Source organism: Podarcis tiliguerta (genome assembly GCF_965153285.1).
Source record: "Podarcis tiliguerta genome assembly, chromosome: 3".
NCBI classification, from domain to species: Eukaryota; Metazoa; Chordata; class Lepidosauria; order Squamata; family Lacertidae; genus Podarcis; species Podarcis tiliguerta.
The window spans coordinates 67,017,171-67,040,895 of record NC_139536.1 but is presented as its reverse complement, the minus strand read 5'-3'; the positions used below and the strand labels follow the sequence as shown (position 1 = coordinate 67,040,895).

Below are 23,725 nucleotides of genomic sequence, written 5' to 3'. Positions count from 1 at the left end.
TCTGGGTAAAAAGGAAAGTTTTTGCTTAGTGCCTAAAACTAGACAAAAATGGTGTCAGGTGATCTTCCCTAGGGAGAGCATTCCACAAATGGGGAGCCACCACAGAAAAGACCCGTTCTCATATTGCCACTCTCTGGACCTCTCATGGAGGGGGCACCAGAATAAGGGCCTCCAATGATAATCGCAAGGTCTGGGTTGGTTCATATAGGGAGAATCAGTCCTTGAGGTATTGCGGTCCTGAGCCCACAGGTGGAGGAAGAGGGGGGTGGGGAGAGCGCACCGCCCCCAGTATCAACATCCTGAGGTGGGCGTCATGCCCACAGGATACATGCCATGCCCCTGCGGGCAGCGCACCAGGCCTCCGGGACACGCTCCACACCCCCGGGACGCACACCAGCCATGTCCCCACCTGCTCTCTGCCACTGCCTGAGCCATTTAAGGCTTTATAGCTCAAAACCAGCAGTTTGAATTAGGCCCAGAAACTCAGATCCATGTACTCTAGGTCTGCTCTTTTATAAATACCCTTGTGTGAGCCAGGTGAGATTCATTTCCTACTGATTTCCTATAACCGAGCCTCATTTAATTTGATGTTGGATGGAAAGGCTGAAAAAAATATTTATTTATCTCCCTACATTTATATGCCTCTTGACTGTAATAAAACCACAAAGTGGTTTACAAAAGGCAGAATGAATGGGAGGAGGTGGGAGTGAAAGATGGAAGAGTAAGTGTAGCGAAATGGCGAAAGTGATGGAAAGCCCAGGAGGAAGAGGCCCTTCCACACAACTGTTGTCCATGAAATCCCGCAGGCAGTTAACTTAGTAGGAACCATTAAACAAATGGCCCTGCACGGAGAAAGCCGTTGGACATAAGCCCTATTGAAATCAACATGACAGATAAATTAGTTGTGCTTAAATTAAGCCATAGGGTTTTAGCCACACAAGTAACTTCCTCTGGACCAAGGCCAAGGTCTGCTGTGCAGCTGCGGTTCCTGTTGAGGGATGACCTGTGTAGGTGTCATGGAGGGCAGATGCTGTGGGCTGTTTGAGCTCGAGTTACAGTTTAATTTCTTTGTAGACTTTGATCAACGCTAAATCTTAGCTTCCCTGCGCCATTTCTGAAAGGCATTATCTTATTTATTAAAAGTGATTTAGTGGGTTAATAAAACTGATATGGCAGCTGGCCTTGCGATAATGAGTTATTGCAAGTGCCTGAGCAGCTTAATCCTATCATTGCCCTTATCAGCCATCGTTTGTGTCAGCATATGCTCAGGCCAGGGCTACTTGCCGCACAGGAACATATGTCCATGCCCATGAAAATGGGAGAGTGAAGAAATAGAGGGAGAGGGATTGTTCTGCTTCTTACAGTAAATTTTGACGAAAAATACATATATGAAGATTATCACCACAGCTTTTATTTATTTTCAGTACAATAAAAACAATTAGACACTAAATAAACCTATCCCATCTCTCTTATCCATCCTATAAATCAGTTTCCCTCTTCTTGATCCTCCCTCTTCTATCATACTATATTTTATATAACAAATTACTTTTTATGTTACAGATAGTAAACTATTCAATAGCTAAAGTTCACTATGGCGAGTGAGCTTGCTTCTGCATACCTCAGACCGCTGGAAATAAGCAGTTTCTAAAAATCCAAATAAGTTGGGTTCCTGGCTTAAATGTCAATACCTAATGACAAAATGGTTGCCATCATATAAACTACTGTCTTGTTTTTCTCTTATTTGCTTATGAGTCTTAAGGAAAGGCATGCACTTTTCAGGGACACTGGTGAAACTTCTTATTGTGATAACACTTTGGGGTCTTTCATCACCTTGACTAGTCATGGTCCTAAGTTCAAATCTTAGCTTTTAATAATGTCCTGTCTTGGGGGAAAGGATTACTGAATGAAGGTTATCTAATGAACATAAAAAAATGAAAGTCTGAGTTCTGCTTTGTCCTCAACTTTTTGTGCCCCTTTTAACAGCATATCTCTCTATCATTTATCTGTCTATCATCTATCTATCTATCTATCTATCTATCTATCTATCATCTATCTATCATCTATCATCTATCTATCATCTATTTATTTATCTCTATATCTGTTTGTTGGCTTCTTCCCTGCTACAGATATCACTATTATGGAATTGGCATTAAAGAAAGCAGTGCATACTATCACTCAGTGTATTCTGGAAAAGGTTTGACAAGGTATGGTAAAATAACATTTGAAGTATAACTGATATGGTGTTGAATGATGTTCAAAAATCACCTTGGACTAGTTCACACATGTACACTTGCTTTTTCACCACTTGATTATTATATTACATGATCAGGCATTTGCTTGAACATGCAAATGCTCAAAGAGTGGACAGGGGAGAGGGGTGCATTCAGGCCCTATTTGTGTTATATGATAGAAGTAGCATATAACTAATGGCTACCCTCTCCTGCCACACCTGTGTGCCGTGTCACACCCTTTGAGAATGACTGGTTTATGGTCCCATTGCCTTGTGGACAGTCTGTGTGTGGGAGAAACATCCTGATAGTGGGTGGGGTTGAAGCCAACAGGGACAATTGCATAACTCTACAACACACCCCTTATTGGGGACACTTTGGGGAACATGCTCTTAAATGCCTGGGAAAGCAGAATTGTGTTGTCTAGCACCTAAATGAAAGAAATGAGGTCTCTAGTAGGTGCCCTTGGGGAGGGCATTCCAAAGGCAAGGAGCCACCACAGAAAAGGCACAATCATCAAAAAAGTGGCAAACTTTTAGCTATTCTGGGACTGAGTTAGGCTGCTTGCAGACAGGAATTTATTGTGGAACCATTGCTACTCATACACAGAAGCTTTTTGCAACATCCACATCAAAATGCCAGGCCATAATTTTTGTTGCATTTAATCCAAATTTCCTCTGACTGCAGAAAATCTCTTAAGGAAAAACAGACCTCTATATGTCTGCAGTCACTGGTGGTATCTAGTGCATTGGTTTGAGTGGGCAAGTTGTCAAATAATGTTTCAGTCTCCATCACCACCAGAATTTCAGTATAGCTGAATATATATCTGAATTATTATTATTATTATTATTATTATTATTATTATTATTATTATTATTAACCAAGTGAAAATAGATGTTGCTTCACTCTCCTCAAAAAGCACCACCCTCCCTTTTGTGAAACATGATAACTAGTGGGTGGTAGTACTTTTCTCAACATTTTCTAAATTTTACATCCTAATGCAAATGTGAAATATCTTGGTTTTCAAAGGTTTTCTGGAAGCAAGTTGAAGAATGAGGTGAGTAATATTTCATATGCTTTTGTAATGTGGTGGGAACATCAGATACACAGAGCCCTGCTGATCCCATAGTAGAAGTTCCACAGTCTTTTGATGTCTGCTTCAAAACCTCATGTAGTTGTGGCCTGTTGTTTATACTTGGTAAGAAGACTAGAAAATGCAGACTCTTGATCCAGAGGGGGAAGTGAACTCAAATTAGAGATTTAAGAACAGAACAGCTACAGGAAACTTTTGACTCCACACAGATACAACCAAGTTCAAGGTGACCTAACAACTAAACTGTACAATAGCACAATCCATATATGTGGGGAATCAACGAAGCTCTTCTCAATGTCAGCTTCCCCCTGTTTGGGGAGGACCAAAATTTTAGATTGTTTAGCAACATGTCCCTCAGGTAACATAAGGTATGAATATTTTACAGAACTACAGTCAATAATGTCCATTAGATTATGTTAATTGATTATAGCCAGAACTTTCCCAAGCCTCCCACATCTACAACCTTTTTTGCTTCACTGCGGCACACAGATTTGCAAATGGTTGGCTCCCCTCACCCACCACAAAGGCAGCAGTATCAGCAAACTCCTTTATCTAAAGCATTTATTGTGCCATTCAAGACTCTGTGATTAATTGAGCCACAAATAATTGCTGTCATGGACTCTCACGTTGAGCAGGCTTACAATGAGTTCCTTCGAAGTGAAAGACACCCATGGCAAATGTGCGGCTGAGACCCAAGTCTTCAGATTCATTATTGAATTCATCATGCCAATATTTTCTCTGCAATCGACACAACCCAAACACCACACCTCCTTCCTCAGCTCCCCTTGCCCTTCATTTTTGTATGTTTGATGGGTACAGTCTCCAAATGCTGATAGGTAATTGTTCAACTGCAGCCACATTGACTCATGACAGTCTTTTAAACCACCTAATGTTTGTGTCAATACAGAATGTGAACACACATCACTTCTTTCATTTAGCTCTTTATCTGTGTTTGTGTAGCCTGATTCTTAGGTGAGGTGCAGCCTGACTAGCTATATTTCTATCCTTGCTCACTTTATTTTACTTTAAATTGTTGAAAATCTAAAACAATGGTTCCCCAATCTTTAACTCTATGGACCACTTGAAAATTGCTGAGGGTCTCAGGTAGACCACTTCCTGATTTTTCCACCTCTCATAGAAATCGTAATGTGCCAGATGCTTTAATGGTATTTTTAGAGCTTTGTTTATCTCTTTTATATTGCATTTTATGGCATTGCAATTTGAATTCCATGCAACACAATAAAACACAATATAAGAAGTAAATGAAGCAGTAATAAACCATTAAAAATAAAATAAAAATATTTAATGTGATGGATGTGCCATCTCCTGTCTTAAACCACAAATCCACAGACATGCCATGGAGCACCTGAATGAAGCTTGTGGACCACTGATGGTTCTCAGACTACAGTTTGGGAATTTCTGATTTAAAATATCCATTGACTATTATCCTTGAATCATGAGATTGGCCATGGATAGACTGCTTAGTTAGATGGCCTGATTTGTGTCACCCAGCATGCTAATTCTGAGAGTGCCGATATATAACAAAGTCAAAAGCTGGGGTCACTGGAATAAACATAAAGGGATGCAATGTTCAAGCCAGACTAATGTTGCACTTCTTCAATGTTTTGTCGTTATTCACATTCTGTGCTCCTGGTTCCATGTTGTAAACTGTAGGATCGAAAATATGGGATCCAAATAAATTTAGCTTTCAGTAGTTACCAACACATAGTTACCCACACTCCATACAAATGTTGTATCCCAGCATCTGCTAAGGGCCCAGAAATCAAAGGGAGCCTTCCTCTATGGCTCTCAATCCTTCCACCTCTGATCCCACCCAAATCCCTCTTACAAATTAAAAAGTCTGCAAAAGCTACAAAATGAATAATTTACACATAATATACAGATTATGATCATTTATCCCGAGAATATGAGTTTCCTTCCTGTGGAAAGTACTTTTTTCAGTTTCAAAATATTTATTTTTTTAAAAAAACCACAGAAAGAAAGAAAAACAAATTAAAATATAATTGAAACATTTTAAAGGGCAGGTATGGAAAAGAAGGAAACAAGGAGAAAACACAGTTTTTGGAATCATTTCAGGAAGAAGCATCCAGGTGTTTTTTTTAGAAAATCTGTTCCCCTTTCCCCTCTCCTTCTGTCCTTTTAATGCTTAGGGTTAGTGTAGAAATATAGGCAGGTGGGGAACTTGGAGCTATCTGGTTGATCCAGAAAATGCCTGGCAGATTTATTATTGTAATTTAATTCAATCTCTCTCTCTCTCTCTCTCTCTCTCTCTCTGTGTGTGTGTGTGTGTGTGTGTGTGTGTTTTCCTGTGTGCTAAAGCACCACCATATATATATTTCTGATTTAGTCTACATATGCATAGATTTATTATTAATTTAATTGATTTATTCACAACTTAATATAAGCAATCTTGAAGTGGTTTGCAAAGTAGAAACTTGAGGGGAAACCCCTCAAGTACAATCTGAAGTACAAATAAATAAAAGAGAGAGAAACATACTTTAAATAAAAATAATGGAATCTAAATATAAAAACAAAATACTGATCAAAACAAAAGCAAAAAGTTTCATAATGCCAGCTTCATAATTCTGATCAGTAAATTTATGCCAATTAGTATGGCCAACTTTTATCCCGCTAAAATTGCGGCTGGTTCTTGGCGTGAAGATGTAATATTGTTTCCCATCTTATAGGGTGGATTCACTAGGAAATATTCACTGAGCTCCAAAACGGGGACTCTTCTTCCAGAATTCCCCAGCGCCCAACACCTTGTCCTGGATGGGTGCATCTCCAAAGACAAGGTAAAAATGTAAAGTGATAATATATTGAACTAAATCAGCTCCTTTTAATCTGCCTCTTCCCTTGAAGGCTTCACAGTAGTAGTGACATGAAACAAGTAGAAATATCTATAATCAAACAAACTTGACTGATTTATAGTGGGAGCAAACCTCTATTATCTCCTTTTAACTGGCTCTCCGGTGGAAAGTGGTTAAATTATTTACATATTAACTTGCCTAATATTTTACAAACAGGTGGTATTTGCCTTAAGAAGGGCAAAACAAAGAAATAGTTAGGAGTACTATCCATTCCAAATACCAATGGATTAATTTAGCACTGATAAGATAGGAGCAAACGATTGGGGCAAATTATTAAGTGGATTTTTCCTCCTGCCTAGTTTTGTCAATGAACAGAAGATAGCACACTTGTACTTACTGATTATTTTTAAATTATGTACATGTGGAGTTTACATGACAGAAAACAGCACTGGGCATTTCAGCTAGCAGACTGGGTTCATTTCTTTGTAGACCTTTGTGAACAATCACATAAAATGTAGACCTTTATGAACAATCTCACTGAAAATGTTTCACAATTTTGGCTTATTGTCCATTTGATCATAGGGATCTCCCAGACTTTCCCAATCTCCATTAAAAGCCTCAGATATGCTTTGGATCCCACAGGAGTCCATGAAAATGTAGGCACTGGTTTCTATTGAGACAGTTTGGCTTGGAAAGGTGCTCTACCTAAAGCATACTACATGCCCTTGTTGTAGAAGATACAGTCTGCATATGCCAGGCAAATTAGTGTTTAAAATGATTTTATAGCTTTGACAAAATCTTTATGATTCTATTTGATTGGGTGGTCCAGATCAACCTTTACAGCAAGATGATATATAACATTCAATTACCAAAATGCCCACTTTGGAGATCAAAGTCAGAAAAGCATGTTCTCAATAAAGGAGAGCACGTGTTGTGGATGGGGCCAAACAAAGCACCCCAGGGTTAACAGGCAGGCTAGTTTCAAAGGGATGGAACTGGATTGGTGGTTGGTGTTACTGGGGTAAATTTGATGTTGCCAATTTAGGGGTGGGATCAGAGCTTATTTAAACAAGGTGCACAGCATTTTCCTTTCTCTTTCGCTGTGGGCACCGGATCACCCACCCGCCCTCCCTAGTCATAACCAATGCCTAAGCAACCACTCACAATTTGTATGATAATAAAGTTGTGGCCAAAATTATGCCAAAAACCTTAAACAAAAATGATGTGTGAAGTGTGAGTTATTGGGTTAGGGTGTTTTGGGGGACCTCAGCACGCAATCAGCATTTTAACAGAAGAACCCAACTTGGAATGTTTAGTTTCAAATGCTAGTCACTTTGATTGGACAGTTTATCTTGGCATGTTAAACACTATTGCTCTATACTTTTAACTCTATTCTGTATTACATCAAGAAGCAGAATGACAGAGCATGGCAAAGCTTTAGCTCCAGCCTGAGTGTTGCAGTAGAGAGTGCTGGATTGAAATCATGGCTTAGCCATGACAAATAACTCTTTAGCCTTCTTAAGTCATTTATCTCCATGCAAAAGATTTGTGTTTGAAGCCCATGAGAGATGCTGCCACTCAACGCTAGCAATAGATGGACCAATGGTCTGATAAAGTAGAAGGCAATGTCCTATGTGCTTATGATAGTTGGATAGGTTTGCTGTGAGGGCAACTGAGGCTTCCAAGGCACTTTGAAAATCTTTCATAAATGGTAAATCAAATAAATTAACAACTCAGTGATTGCCTCACCCCATATATATGTTAAATGCAATGCTGAATTCCATACATTATTATTTTGTATTAGATCAGCTTTCACAGTTAGTACAAAAATGGACTGCGATACTTACTAAATTCCCATAGAAGAGGTGAAAGTTTCTTTGAAGGGTCATAGCTCGGTGGTAGAAAACATGCTCTACATGCAGAAGGTTCCAGGTTCAGTCCCGGCATCTCCAGGGAAGAATGGGAAGAATTCCTACCTGAAACCCAGGAGAATTTCTGGCACTCAGTGTCAACAATACTGATATTGAAGGACCAATGGCCTGATAGTATAAAGTGGCTTCTTATGTCTCTGAATTTCATTTGATTCTAATTTTTATTTTTATTTTTATTCCTGAAATAGGTAGATACCCTTATCATGATGTACAAAACCCACTGTCAGTGTGTCCTCGACAATGCCATTAATGGAAACTTTGAAGAGGTGAGGCTCACTTGAGTAGGCACCTAGCACTTACCTGTACAAGGTCATGGCCCCCATGTCATTCATATCTGTGCTCTGCTTGCTCTTCCATAGATCCAACATTTCCTATTACATTTTTGGCAAGGAATGCCCGACCACCTCCTCCCCCTGCTTGAAAACCCTGTGATCATTGACATCTTCTGTGTTTGCGACTCAATACTATACAAGGTGTGTTCCATGTTAACTAAAGTGGAGAATGGAAATCTTGTCCCAAGCTAAGTCCTCACTGAAGTGAGAAGCTTCAGTCTCCATACAGGGTTCATGTGACTGAATAATCCTCCATACAAAAATCATTAAAATCAGCGCAGATAGAAAACAGGAGTGTCAGGCTTCCTTTCTAGTTTTTTATCAGGAGTACCACCTATAGTGTAATGGTTGATGGGGAAGGAAGTGAAGTGTTAAAGTTTCTACAAACTTTTTAGTGAAGTGTTAAAGTTTCTACAAATTATTCAGTCTGTTAACCTTTAATGATTGTGAATGGTTGTTGAAATAATCTCTTATGTGTAGAGAAAGCAATTTTAAGGAAGCTTTAGTAAGCACCAGTTTATTGGAATGTGTTGGTGTTTGAGAACTTTTCATTTTCCTGCCATTTTATTCAAGGTCCTTACAGATGTACTCATCCCTGCAACTATGCAAGAAATGCCAGAAAGGTGAGCAATTACTTGCATAAGATGATGTTGATTGAATAATAAAGGTGGACATTTTGATAACTGATATGGAAGAGGGGGAGGAATTACCATTTTTAAAAAAACATTGATCTTTCAACGCCTAATGACGTGAATTATTGTAGTTGAACAGGGAACAGCTTGATGGACAGCAATGTTTCACTTGCTAATTTCAGTTGCATTTCTTTCTTCTCATCCAGCAAGGGCAAGCAAATTCTCTATGTACAAAAGGGCAGTATGTGAGTGGTTCCTTATGCTGAATCTCCTCCATCAGCAGACAGGGCTGTACACAAGTTCCCCCTTCCTAGTTTTGGACTGTACACATACCACAAAACAAAGAGTTAGTTCGCACTTTCAGCTTTGCCAATGCTGATTGCTAGCTAAGGAAAAAATCATTCAGCCTTCCCTTCCTAAACAGCTGTCTCAGTGTTCATTATCTATACCATGATATGCAGTATTAATATAGTTTTTTTAATGGTGTCTGTTGGATATATTTATTTAGGCTGAATTGTTTTGTATTGTTTCATTCCCTGTTGTTTAATGTAAAGTAAGGTTGAAGGCTTAATATATTTTGATTGGATAGGATTGCAGTGGCAAATGTTGATTTAGCTAAAGCCAGAACCCATTGCACATTGCTACTTTGCCATGTCAGGCAATAGCAGTTGGGCTGCTGGGACAGTAGATTTGGCCCATCTTGTTATGCTGGTGCAGAATAACACCACGTGACACTTGCCGTTGCTTCCCATGGTGTTTATGGTCTTGTGCATTTATTTGCAAATGCAATGGGTCTTGAGTTTTGGCCACGTGCTTTTTGAGACCTCAAGCAACCAGTCTGGCTTGTGTTGGTTTATCAAGTATGCCGCATTGATTGTCCAACATTTTTGTTCAGCCGTTCCTGATTATGACAAAAATCAATACAGAAGTTGATTCCAATCTACTATTTTCCTTTTCATTAGTTTGCTGGCTGATATAAGAAATTTTGCTAAAAACTGGGAACACTGGATTGTTTCATCACTAGAAAATCTACCAGAAGACCTTGCAACAAAGAAATTACCCATAGCACGAAGATTTGTATCTTCGCTGAAGCGTCAAACCTCCTTTCTGCACTTAGCTCAGGTAAATCTAGAATAAAGGTCATAGCACTGCACGCATGATGAAGAGAGTGACCTGAAAGTTTTGACAAGAGACATTGGTTTTTGCCACTGGTGCTCTAGTTGTCTCAGCAATTGCTTCATTGCCCTCAGCCCTGGGGAAAACCATAAGGCCACCTGGGCTCCATCTAGGCTCCATCTGGGAGGGCCCTTTGGAGCCAGACAGTCAATGCCCCTGGTTAACTCCACATCCCAGTGGGCTACCAGGGAATCAGCAAAGGCCATCCATATGGGATAATATATCCCCTACCACTCTTCAAACCATTTAGATCCATTGAGTAGTGGTGATAGACCATTCTGAGAAGTGAAGTTACAGGGAACCAGGCAGAGAACCTTCTCAATAATGGTGCCCACCTTGTGAAACGCCATCCCATCAGATATCAAAAAGATAAATAATTATACAACCTTCCATAGAAATCTGAAAGCATCCCTGTATTCGGACGTTTTTAATGTGTAGTGTTCTGTTTAATGTGTTATGAAGCATGCAGACATCAGAGGTTGGCCACCCTGCAACCCATTATATATTTGTGCTTGGATTCTATACAAAGCTTGAGGTGGCTATCTGTAGGTTAAGAGAGAACTGCTCCTCTCCATGCATTTGGTGAATGTGCAATAATGGCCAAGAGAGGAAGGAACACTTCTAGGCAGAAAGGGTAACAAACCATTGTTGCGAAGGTGCTCTTCGCTCAGGGGAGCCCTCTTTGCTCATTCCCCTCTGAATTGGTCCTGGCCAACTGACCATGTTCACTAACACATTGCTATTTACCAACCCACCTACCTCTCTCAGGGCTGTAGATTCACAAGCAAGAGCTGGTAAGAACAGTTGCTGCCACTGATTGAGTGCTTTCAGGCAGCCCAGACCTGCTCTGTGCTTTCTGATGGTGCAGCTTAACCCCCAGCTAATTTCATTGCATCTGAAACTGAGCAGACACCAGTTATAAGAACTGTGCTTGCTATTTCAGCGTTCATTCCATTTTTTTTCTATGTCAGAAAACATTAAGGGGGCCAAAAATAATAGTACTGATTCTGTATGGTCTTCCAAACATAAACATAAAGAGAAACAGTAGTGTCATCTCCCCACCCATCTCCATTAGCATTTTCAGCAGAGTTTTTTTTTCCCCCTGTTGCCTATTCACAGATTGCTCGACCAGCTCTTTTTGATCAACATATAGTGAACGCCATGGTTGCTGATATTGAGAAAGTAGATCTGCACAGCATTGGATCTCAGGCATTGCTCACAGTCTCAGGAAGCATGGTTTCTGAGGGAGAGGGCTACGTTGAATGTAAGTTGCTGGTCAAGGGAGGAATCATTGCTGTTCCCTACACCCAGGGAATTTCTTTTAAAATATGTTACATTAAAAATCACATTTAAACCTTTTCTGTCCTGTAACAATCGTTTCACCACTTAAGAGATTTTTGAAATCTTAAGTGGTATAGAAATGTTTTAAAGAAAGAAAGAAATACTAATAATGATGTTAATAATGTCCGAGAGAAGTCAGAAGAAAAATCAAATGATTCCCAGGCAATATAGTTTTAATTTTGCTTTATCCAACAACTTAAGTCTAAGGTAATTTGTGTCTCATGTGTGAAAATAGGCCTTAACCTGTAGATGTTAAATGTTGGGAGAAGCTCCTTCTCATTCCATGCACATGGTGGCCACTGATATTGAAGAATCTGGTTTGGGAATGTGATAGAGGCAGCTGATTGTATACAACTGAAAATATTATTTGGAAAAAATCAGCTTCATTCTACTCCTGAACCACCACTTTTGATATTTCAGACTTTTGCTGAAATCATTACAGGATCATTGGCATCCTGATTTTATCCCTGGTGATTGCTTGTTATGATGACCTGGCTAATTGTTATGATGACCTGGCTAATTTTTCCTTTTGTCTGGCTACACTCTGTGATCTTTGTGTGGTCGTTAAAAGTATTTCACTAAGGAATAATAAGTTTCAGAGTTAATGAACTGATTTTTGTTTCCTTTTTTAAAGTAATGTTTTTTTCTTTTTAAGACATGTTTACATTTTCAGTGCCATTTCTTTTCCTCTCCTTTTTTTACTCTGTTCTTCTGTTCTGCTTGCATAGCTTTATCATTGCTGTGAGACAGGAAAAGACTGGTTAATCCACAGGAGAAAAATTCCACATGGTGCATGTAGCCCCACCATTGACTGCTGAGGTAGCTTGCTCTAAATCAAGAGGAGTGGCCTAGGCATTTTTGGCCTGAAGGTCACACTGACATGTTACAAACCCTCTGGAGACCACATGCCAAAGTGGCAAGGCATTAAAGTCTGTTTAGTCAGGGTAGCTGGTATAAGACTGGGTATAACTCAACCATCAAGAGTTTATGGTATTTTATTCCTGTGTTTCTCAAAATTGCTATAAGGGTGTATTCCAAGCAACAGCTAAAACTACTGGGTTGCATCCAGCTAAGACATACTCAAAATAGGCCCATTGAATTCGATGGACTTTATTTTGATGAACTCAAGATGCTGTCTTCTCATTTCACCTCTGCAGCTCTAATTCTTCCTTTTCCTTTCCTTTACATGCTCCAAAACTATCAATGACTGGTGAGTGGCTTTCTCTCCTGTTCAGAGTAGAATGCAACTACGTGTTTTCCTTTTTACATGGTAGATGACTCTATTACAGTGTTCCAAGAACTGAAGGACCTTTTAAAGAAGAATGCCACTGTGGAGTCCTTTATTGAATGGCTGGATACTGTGGTTGAGCAAAGGGTTATCAAGGTAAGCCCCAACTGAAATCAAATTGTTCCTGATAAAGTCTATTCCTCTTGTGAACAGCATTCTTCCCTCTCATGGTGCCCCCTTCCTGGGGGTGGGGATACAATGGGAAACTGTGGTTTAACCAGTGCTTTTTTCTGGGGGGATGCAGGGGTACATACCCCTAAACATTTTGTGCTGCTCTGACCAACCGACTGACCGACATGCCAGCTGTCTCCTCAGTAGCAGCGTGGACTGGAGCTCCGTCGTTCTCCCCACCAGTGCTCGGGGAGGGGAGTCTGGGGCAGCTGCAATGGAGGCAATGGTGCTCCTCCTCCTCTTGCTGGGCTAGAGCCAGCCAGTGAGCACTTGCCCCTCTTCGCTCAAGCTGACCCCGCCATTGCCAGGGGCCTTCCTGTCCTCTCAGCACTGCTGCTGCCACCTTGAGTCCCTCATCCGGGGCTTGGGGGAGGAAGGGGGGAGGGGATGGGGAGCAGCCAAAATGAGAGTACCCCTAAACATCTTTTGGGGGGAAGCACTGGGTTTAACAAACCAGGAGGCAATGCATTAAGACACACTGGATGAGGGCCCAAAAGGTCACAATTTGTTGGACTGGGACTATTACATCTGAACTGAATCCAATGTATTGTTAGGCTTCACCTTGATAGAAATAAGTAAGGCATACGTCAGAGATATTGCAGGTTTGGTTCCAGACCAAATATTTCAATAAAGCAAGTCACCCAATTCTTTGTGTGTGTCCCAGTACATATAAATTTTATGTTTGCACTATACTGTAGTCTATTAAGCCAGGCCTCCCTGGCTGCAGGGGCAGGAGGGGGAATACCCAGCTTCAGCCCTAGCCACCTCCAGCCCTATGGCCAGAGGAGGGCAACAGCAGCAGGGGGGTGGGCTGGCTGCAGTTGCACCAGCATCCTCATAAGGGTCAATGAGGTACGCCTGTACTTTGTGGGAAGACCTTAAGGCCTGGAAATCCATATACTATCACTATACAATTCAAATGATCATTAAGCCCTCTGATTCAAGAACGAATTGAAATATTGCAGAGTAGAATGGCATTCTCAGCTCTGTTTGGCTAATCTTTAGATAATCACTGTTAAACAGAGGAAGCAAGGGAGGGGTGGAATTGTCCACCATTCAGCATCTGTTGCAGAACATTGTTCTAGGGCAAACAGGTATAGTTTCCAGTGTTTTCCTCCCACGTCTGGAAAAAAATGCTGAACAATTTACTGTATGAATCAAGATTAGCTGAGTAAGAGGTAATGATTTACAGAACACGTAATCCTTCCATTGCCCTCTACCTTCTGTTCAGTTAAAAGTGCAGGGCCTCTCTCCGTCACACCAAATGGCTTCCTTTTGTTTGCTGATTGAAAAAGGGGCAGCTCGTCATGTTACCACAAGCTGCTGCTGGGTCCTGGCAAGGGAGGCAGTGTCAGAGCGTCTTTCAACGCCTGGACACAGAAAGGACTGACAGATTGATAGCACAATTTCTTGTGGGGGTATTGCGAGGTTTTTGTATCTTTATTTTAGATTTTGTTGTGATTTATTTGGGTTGGTTTTGTATTTTTAAATGTTTTGTTTATTGTTTATGGCTGCTTTTGCTATGTTGTGGTTGCGTATTTTTTCATGTTGTAAGCCTCCTTGAGCTTGGTTTGAACTGTGGAAAGGTAGCATACAAATAAAAGTATGTATGTATATATATATATATGTATGCATGCATGACAAGAGACAGAAGCAGGCCCTGATATCTATTAAGTGTCTCTGCAGGTGCATCGGTGATGCTGCAACCATTATTTAGAATGGAGTGTAAAAGTGCTTAGGCTGTTGCAGCCTTAACGATACAGTGGGGTTTACGCAGAAGCAAATCCCTCTGTGCTCAGTGGGATCACAGCCTTGAAGGTCTGGGGCCTGGATTGTGCTCTCCACTTCTTAGAAAACATTGTTTTATCCCAACATCAAGTGAATACACTCTTGTCTGATGTTCACCTTGCAGCAGTAGGTTACAAAATTATGGCCTTTATGAGGCACAGCCACCATGGTACCCTCCAGATGTTTTGAATGACATCTCCCGTAATCCTTGACCATAGGCTCCTTACTGGTTGGGACTGATGGGAGTTGGAGTCCAACAACATCCAGAGGGCAACCATGTTGTCACCCCCTGGTCTATACTAACAATAACTGGTTTTTTATAAAGCCAGTTGTCAACACACAGTCTTCAAGCAAGTTCACTACAGTGGTACTTCGGGTTAAGTACTTAATTCATTCCGGAGGTCCGTTCTTAACCTGAAACTGTTCTTAACCTGAAGCACCACTAATGGGGCCTCCTGCTGCCGCCGCGCTGCCGGAGCACGATTTCTGTTCTCATCCTGAAGCAAAGTTCTTAACCTGAAGCACTGTTTCTGGGTTAGTGGAGTCTGTAACCTGAAGTGTATGTAACCTGAGGTACTACTGTACAAGCAAGATGCATGGGCATTGGTCTCCAGAAATACTGTACTTCACAGCAGGATGGGTATGTTATAGTTTCCACTATATGTGGATTTGGTTTTCATTTCTTTTTTCTCTCTCTACCCCCCCCCCCGCCGCCATTTTGTTTAGGCAAGTAAGCAGAATGGTCGATCCCTAAAGAAGAGGGCACAAGACTTTCTTCTCAAATGGAGCTTTTTTGGAGCTCGAGTAATGCACACCCTCACTTTGAACAACGCATCAAGTTTTGGTATTTGATTTTATTCAAATTCTTTGTTTTCCTATTTAAGTTATGGCAAGGTGTAACCAGGGGCCCCACCAGATGAAATGAGGTGGGACGTCCATTTAGGAGGTGTCAAAGTCACACAGATGAGCCTATTTTCCCAGAAGCCAAACAGAAGTCCTCTTGAATCCAGATATATAGAGACTAGTTGTGATTACTCAGTGGTGATAAGTATTTTCTACACATAGTCAGTGGTTCTTACATTGCTTTTCTAGGACTGAGTCATGGCAATAAAAATAAATTCTAATGTTAGGCTCTGGTAGGCCCTGGCTCCAACCAGACTTTTGTCTTTATCTGTGTGGTTTATATAATTGATTCTTTTAATTTTAGAGAAAAATGGGATTTTGTTGTTGAGATGCTGAGTGATTTTCTTTTACCTCTATGTAACTAGAAGCAAGTTTTTCTTGATGTTTTTGTTGGTGTACTTATGTTTTTGCTTTTTGGCAATGGGTTTGTATTTATTCCATTAAAAGGCACAGATGCCAGGATTCATGCCATGTTTAATTTCTACATGAGAGGTGATGGGACTAAGCTTTGTCTGGAACTTGTGCTCACAACCTCTCATACGGAAGTCCCTCCCTATCTACATATGTGTACATAGGATTTATCTTAGACCAAGTCAGACTATTGGTTCATATAGCTGAGTATTGTCTACAATGACAGCCAGTGGCTTTCCAGGGGTTTAGGCAAGAGGATTTTCCAACCCTGCCTGGAGAAACCTGTCACCTTTTGTATGCAAACCATATACTGTGTTTTTTCTATGTCCAGTCAATCAATCAATTGTTTTATTTGTATGCCGCCTTTCCAAAGTTAAAACTATGCTCAAGGTGGCTTAGAACATATCCAAAAAATAACTACAAACATAGCAAAAGTAGTCATAAATAATAAACAAAGCATCAAATGTTACACAACCCAATTGAATAATTTCCACATAAATAATAAGATACAAAATAAAGATACAAAGAATTATCAACAGCAACAAGCCCCTGTGAACAGCCATAAGAAACACCCTGCAGCCTCAGCTTTTCTAGCTGGAGTCAGTCAGAGCCCCACCCTCCCAGTCCAGGTGGGAAAAGGCCTGCAAGGCAGGGAGCAGGTCTTCCAGGACTCACAACCAAGATGGGCCTCAGTCATTCCCTATATACCCAAGTTTATAGGGAAGAGGTGATTTCACCTCAGAGAGCATTTTATTCTCTACATGTTCACAGGCACTTTTTCCTTTATAATTATTATACAAACCCTGGAGTTAGGGATGGAGAAACTCAATTCATTTACCCTTCAAAATTCAAACTTACCTGAATGTTGTGATGCAGTTCTGCAACAAACCAGCTTTTACAAAAAAAATAAAAATGCATATATTTGGGTGCATAAATGCATGTAATGTATGCACAAAAATGAATATATTAGTGAAAAGAATACAAATAATACATAAAATACAAAAATAAATCATGTCAGGGAAAATTGCTTGTATGTTAGTAAAAACTGTGAATAAACGTGTTTATAAGAAGAAATTGCTGGTGAACTTTTCATACTTTTAAACTGAAAATTGCTCCAAAACTGGAGAACTGAATTTAAGATTGGAGAAATGGGAAACGGAGAGAACCAATCCTGATAGATCCTTCAATCCCTACCAGGAATAAATGATTGTTTTTGTTTTTTTAATGACTGCTCTGTCATCTCAAAGAGCCCCTAGCAACTGCTGGGAATTAGATCTTAAAAGTGTTGTTAAGTCAAGATTTCATGACAATGTGCTCGTTTTCTTACTTTTATTCTACAGAGGTCTGCTAGCAAGACTCTGCCAACTACTTTCTTGTTGTTTAGTATAAGGGAAACTGAAATATAGCAAACTCTTGTCTACAGAGTTCAGTTTTATTTTACTCTAATGTATGCCCTCTTCAAATATCAAGCATATCTCACTTTCATCAGTGTTGTACTTTGATGTCATTAGTGGCCAAATAACCTACAGGACAGTCAACATATTGAGCTTGGGGGGCCAGTGCAGAGCAAGATTAGAGTGAGAAGTTAAGCACTGCTTCTTGTTGGTCTTAGCAGGTCATTGAAAGTCCAACAATTATTTGTTTGTTTCATTTGCTTCTTGTAGAGTGTTGAGAGATGGTCACCAAGATAACTTTATGACATACACACTCTCTCTCCTCTTTTCTCCCCCTGCAAAGGTTCATTTCATTTGGTCCGCATGCTTTTAGACGAATACATCTTGCTTGCCATGGAGACCCAGTTTAACAATGACAAAGAACAAGAACTCCAGAATCTGTTGGACAAGTATATGAAGAATCTGGGTAACTAGGATTGGTCGTTTATAACCCTGAGAGTTCTGAAGCTTTGATGATGTTCACACTTGTTTGTGGTTAGGCAATGGTAGCCAAGCTGATTGGTTGTTTTGACATATTTAAACAACTATTCTTCCATACCTAATATTGGCAGGGTGATTTGTTTATTTAAATTTCTCTTGGGCTAGATGATAGATTAAGGCTGCAGTCTTAAACACACTTATTGGGGCATAAGTCTCACTGAACTCAGCGTCGACACACGTTTCTGAGCAGGCATGCATAGGACTGTGCTGTTATAAAGCTAAACTAAAATTTAAACAGATTGCTCCCCACTTGTTCCTATTAATTCACCTTCAGTCACAAAATGCCAGCCCTAAAAAGGCCTTACAAAATTTCGTGTTGGTGCTTGAGCTAAGGCTTTGGTGAGCCCCTGGGGGTGGGAGGAGTTCCAAGTTGCAGAGGCTGATTCCAAAAACAACTTTCGGAAATGGCAGAGGGATTATGAATCAAGAAAGGTCACCTTCGAGAAAACCCTAGCTGGTCATAGAGAAGAAGGCTATCTCTTGGATATATTGAGCCTTTAAATAATACCCTGAGGAGAATAGGTACCCATTGTAAACCCTGAAAAAGTACTATATGATATGTAAAAGAGTACTTTAAAAAATATTCAGGTACCAAGCGACATGGTTCTTTTTAAATATACCTAACCAGTTTATATTGCCCAACAACTCTGTTCCTATTACGTTTGATTACTGTCCTCTGATCCTTTGATTACAATCCTCTCTGGTTCACTGCTAGCTGTATAGCTCAGTCGGTAGAGTATGTGACTCATAATCTCAGGGTTGTGGGTTCAAGTCCCACTTTGGGCAAAAGATTCCTGCATTGCAGGGGGTTGAACTAGATGACTCTCGTGGTCATTTCCAACTCTACAGTTCTATGATTCTGTGGTGATATGCCTGAGTCCCAAAGACACAGGGTTGCTCATGCATCTCCCCTCAAGGGAAAACCTCGCTTAACACTGCCCACCGTACACTTCAAGTGTGTGCTCTTTCACAGCAGATATTTAAGAACCATCCCTGAATGATCGACCCATTCTTACAGTTTCATAATTCATATAAATATATAGCAGTATACACACACAGCAGTGCATGCTCTTAATTCACATGTTGTGAATCCTGTCTTATTTTTCCAGATGCCAGTAAAGCTGCTTTTACTGCATCCCCCAGCTCTTGCTTCCTAGCAAACCGCAGCAAGGCTGGTACACTTTCCAGTGATGCTTCAGTGAAAAATGAATGCCTAGTGGAGCAAGCCTATTTCCCTCTGCCAACCAATCAGCACAGCAGCATGTCCTCTGGTCTGAATCCTTTCTCAATGGGGAACCCTGAAAATATGCAGCTAACAGGTAGGAAACAAATCCCCACCACCCACCCTTTATCCTTTCCTCATATTTTCCCTGTGTAGGAGTGGGCAGTGCTATGGAAAGGAGCTGTATACCATGCAAACCATTCCTCTACTCTTCTGTTTGTTTTCCCAGGTCAAACGGAGCTCTCTCAAAGCACAGGTCATCTCATGACTCCACCCATATCTCCAGCCATGGTTGGCCGAGGAAGCGTCATCAACCAGGGACCGATGGCAGGCAGGCCTCCTAGTGTAGGTCCACCGTTGTCATCTCATTCCCACTGTGCATCTTTTCCGGAGCCCCTGTACCAGACTGTGCCACAAACCAACCAAAACTTTTATGGAGTCAGTGCTGGCTACCCGGTCATGTTCAGGACCCAGACTCACCCATCTTCTGCACCCTATCAGCACAGGGCAGAGGCCAGCCATTTTGCAGCCAGCAATGAGCAGCAGCGCTTCTCCAGAGACTACTTCAGCAGCAGCTGCGCTGTATCTCCATACAGCACGAGGTCACCCCCTAACTATGGGTCCTCTTCGACAGTACAGGAGGCGCACGGCATGCAATTTCTGAACAGTGGGAGCTACAACTTCATGAACAGTCCAGCAGCTAGCTCTGGTCAAGGATCATCATATTCGTCAAATGCTTCCAATGGTACTAAAATGTTCAGATTTTTAAAATTATTGATTTCAATTGATCTGTACTTCTTCCCTAGTGCTCCACAATTTATGTATATTCTCTCTAATACAACTTCTGGAAGCGATAGGAGTGTTGGGACACATTCTTAACCTGACCTCCCTGCTGGTGGGACTTTGTGGAGTGGTGGGGCCACCATGGCATCTGCAACCCTGCTGCTCATGGAGGCAAGACGATTGGACCTAACACAGTTGTGCATCAGCAGTGAGCTCAGGGTCCAGTGGATCCTGGTCCAGCTGAGCCCCATCTTTTCTCTGCCCCTGGGACCCATTTTTGGGTTGTCCTCTGGGTCCTGGTGGCAATGAGTCTTCCAGTAGACCTTCCACTTGCCCGTTTGCTGGGTGGAAGAGGGAGAGCAGTGCTGACAAGAGGCCATCTTAGCCCACAGAGCTCAGTGGAGGGACACTTCTGCTCAGTCCAAGCCAGCCTGGCATAAAGGGTGGTTTGGATTGCTTTGTTAGTCTCTGGCAGCATAAACAGCAGTGAGTCTTGTGACATCTTCCAGGCTTGTATTGTAAAGTACGTTTTTGAGGACAAGAATTCTCTTTCTGCTCAAAACAAAACAGAAATGAATAAAAGGCCCCTGATTTCTATGCAGCAGGAGCTCTTAGGATAGATTTCTAGATAGTACCACTGTCTGCTGCTGAGTAAGAATTTAAGAAGAGAGCAACTGGATCAGGGCAAAAGTTCATATATAGTCGAACATCCTGTTTCTCAAAGCAGCCAACCAAAAGCCTCCTCCAGGAAGCCAGCATAAAATCAATCACCTTCTTCCGTTGTTGTTCCCAAGCAGTTGGGACTGTGAGGCATGGTGCCTCTGCCTTTGAGTCCCCAGCATGGTGTAGGGGGACCAGGTGGTAATACTGGACAGCATCATGAGATGATGGAGAAGGCAAACATTCAGCTGCTTGGAGGTTAGCATAATTGAGTGCAGCTCTCTGATCTTATGCCCAATTGTGATCTTATAGCAGCTTCTCAACAGCCACATACCTTCATGATGTTAATTTAGCCTCCTATGCCCAATGTCTTCTCTGCCACCATTGGTCACCCTCTGGTAAGGGTAACAGGTCTCCCCCCCCCCCATTCAGACGCTGGTATCCTCCAGCAAATCATCTCACTAGCCATTGCTGCTCCAGTATTTAGAAGTTACGGGCACACAAGTTTCCCTAGTTAAAACTGCTGCAAATCACAGGGATGCTACTTCACATAAGCAGCTACCAGATGGCTGGGTGGTGCTGTTTGGCTTCTGCAGCTTGTCCATCTTTTTGTCTTTCTTGTATCCATAACTATATCTCCATATCCATGTGCACATTCACTGTAGACATAGAACTTTAATTTTATTTGGGTGCTATAAGGCAGCATTCTAGATGATCTAATACTCATATAACAGTTGTCTATTATACCTAATATACACTTATTGTCTGTCAACAGGGTTCTATGGGAACAATATAAATTACCCGGAATCCCATCGACTCAGGTCAATGGTGGATCAGCATGTTTCGGTCATCAGCAGCATCAGCAGCATTCGACCATTGCCTCCATACAGTGACATTCACGATCCACTTAGCATCTTAGAGGATGCTGGAAGGAAACAGGGAGCATCATATTATGCAGATGCCTCGATAGCCTGTCAGAACCCGCTAAGTAAGTAGGTCTGATGGCAGAACAAGAACTCTAAATCTTCTCATGTTTTGGACTGGGCCAACACCTGGATGGGAAGAAGAATAGTGCTGACTGGCCATGCACATTGACCAAAAGTGAGAACAGGTTCTGTGCAAACACAGCTGTATGTGCATAGGACTTGTAGTACTTGGAATGGTGGAGCCCACTTGCACAGGTGCATGCAAAGCCTGCGCACATACAATAGTATATGAGTTGGGTCTGTTTTCACTTTTGGCCAAATGCCAAAGTTGAGGTATAATGCCAGCAGACAAGTAGAGGACAAGAATGGAGTCAGTCAGCGCAAACTTACTTTGTCTCCATGCATTTGCTCCACGCATGGGCTCGTATCCAGTGCAACTCTAAGTAAGCATATCATCAGTGCAAGAGTTCTCACTTGGGCAATGGGACTTCCCATCTCCCCCACATACACTTCCTACTCCCTCCCCAAATCTGCACCTAAATTTCGGGGGAACTCCAAAACTCCAGAAGCGATTGGGGAGGATGGATGCCTTCTGGATGCCTTCTTAGGGCTGCATTGGATACAAGCCTTAGATCCAAGCATGAAAAATGGGTTTAGTTTTTAACTTACATGGGAATCTCAGCTGCAAAACCCGCAGCCAGTGCCAGACCCCAGCTTTAGAATGGAGGCATTGTACATTTCCTCCTCCACCTCCATGTATCTCAGACATAAGACTTTCAGCTCAGAGGGTGTAATGTCTAGGAAGGCTGAAATGCTGTCATTCGTCTCTTTAGAAATTAATCACAACTAATGAATGGTTGATTTCCCCTTCTCCCAAGCTCTAAGTACAGCCCATTACGTATGTGATTTGGAAAGCTATGGTGGGAGGGTGGTTCCTCTGCAACACACCCACTCCCACTTTTCTGTTCAAAGACGTCCTCTAGGGCTCCCCTTTGGAAATGCTGGGCATTTTCTCACGAACATTCTTCAGAAATGTTGTTTTGGTTGGAAATGTCTTTTTAATAAAAGCTGGGGTTCAGAGGAACCCAACAGGGCCTCATGACCATCACACACACCCAAGAGTGTTAACTCCCTGTTCCTTACTTAATCTATGTTTGCAGGCAGGAAGAATGAAGAAGGCTTAATTTATGCCAGAATTGTTCACAGTGCCAGGACCGCACCTTGAAAGTAATAGATGAAAGTGCTCCTGAACTTACGCACATTGTATTTCTTGCTCTACTAAGTAGAGCAAGTCCTCCCATAGCAGGGTGGAACTTGCAGATCAGAGGGTACTATTCACAAGCAAACTAAAGCCATGGCCTATGTCTCCTTTTTCCCCTAGAAATTAAGCACTGGAAGTAGTAACTGTTGCCATTTTCTTTGTAGCTTCAGATCTGCAGCCTGCTATATCTGCATCCTCCTCCCAATGTATGTATGGACATTCTAGACAATGCCCTTCGCAGGAAGCAATGGATTCTTCTGGGCAAGGTAATAGTGAGATGGTCTCCACCTTGCCACCAATCAATACTGTTTTCATGGGAACTGCTGCTGGAGGCACCTGACTTCCAGAAGTGGCTGCACCCAGTCTTCAGTCCCAGGACTTGATGGCGAATAGGAATGAAAAAGTATTACACATAATTTTTTAAGACTACCAAGAAGATTTTACGATGCACTGAAAAAGCAACTACAGCTGGTTGCAGAGTCCAACCTGTCTCAAGTGTCTCTGGTCTTAAACACAGGAAAAGAGATTGTCCATTGCATTTTCTCTCCTCGTCACAATTATAACCAATATTCTTGCTTTTTTCCATGTAATCAGGATGCTGTTCTTTCTTGGTGATCACTTTGCTGCCCCTTGATGCACGGTGTACCATATGCACCACCTCGTGGTTACAACAGTGTGCAGGTTCACACCTGACAATGGGTTGGCTAGTCTGGATTTAACAGCTTTGCTGCACCATTATGATGTTCTAGATCATCTAACAACAACACCCCTAAATCACAGAGTTCTGGTGTTGCTCTGAGGCAATAGTTGCTGC

The 23,725-nt window shown here is 41.5% G+C and overlaps 1 protein-coding gene across 2 annotated transcripts in view; it reads left to right on the top strand.

The window, feature by feature from the left end:
• RFX6 (regulatory factor X6) overlaps positions 1-23,501 on the top strand; it is a 29,208-nt gene extending 5,707 nt beyond the window's left edge. Inside the window, exons 5-19 of one of the 2 annotated variants that reach the window (XM_083435247.1) lie at positions 2,127-2,204; positions 3,258-3,285; positions 6,030-6,137; positions 8,272-8,349; positions 8,443-8,556; positions 8,989-9,038; positions 10,010-10,169; positions 11,343-11,487; positions 12,854-12,948; positions 15,538-15,655; positions 17,863-17,985; positions 19,169-19,378; positions 19,511-20,026; positions 21,500-21,712; positions 23,076-23,501. In XM_083435247.1, the coding sequence (XP_083291373.1) occupies positions 2,127-2,204; positions 3,258-3,285; positions 6,030-6,137; positions 8,272-8,349; positions 8,443-8,556; positions 8,989-9,038; positions 10,010-10,169; positions 11,343-11,487; positions 12,854-12,948; positions 15,538-15,655; positions 17,863-17,985; positions 19,169-19,378; positions 19,511-20,026; positions 21,500-21,712; positions 23,076-23,251 (2,212 nt within the window). In that variant the 3' untranslated portion in view covers positions 23,252-23,501. Of the gene's footprint in view, positions 1-2,126; positions 2,205-3,257; positions 3,286-6,029; positions 6,138-8,271; positions 8,350-8,442; positions 8,557-8,988; positions 9,039-10,009; positions 10,170-11,342; positions 11,488-12,838; positions 12,949-15,537; positions 15,656-17,862; positions 17,986-19,168; positions 19,379-19,510; positions 20,027-21,499; positions 21,713-23,075 lie in introns of both variants that reach the window. The other variant, XM_083435246.1, reaches the window with a different exon arrangement.
• The last annotated feature ends 224 nt before the right edge of the window (positions 23,502-23,725 follow it).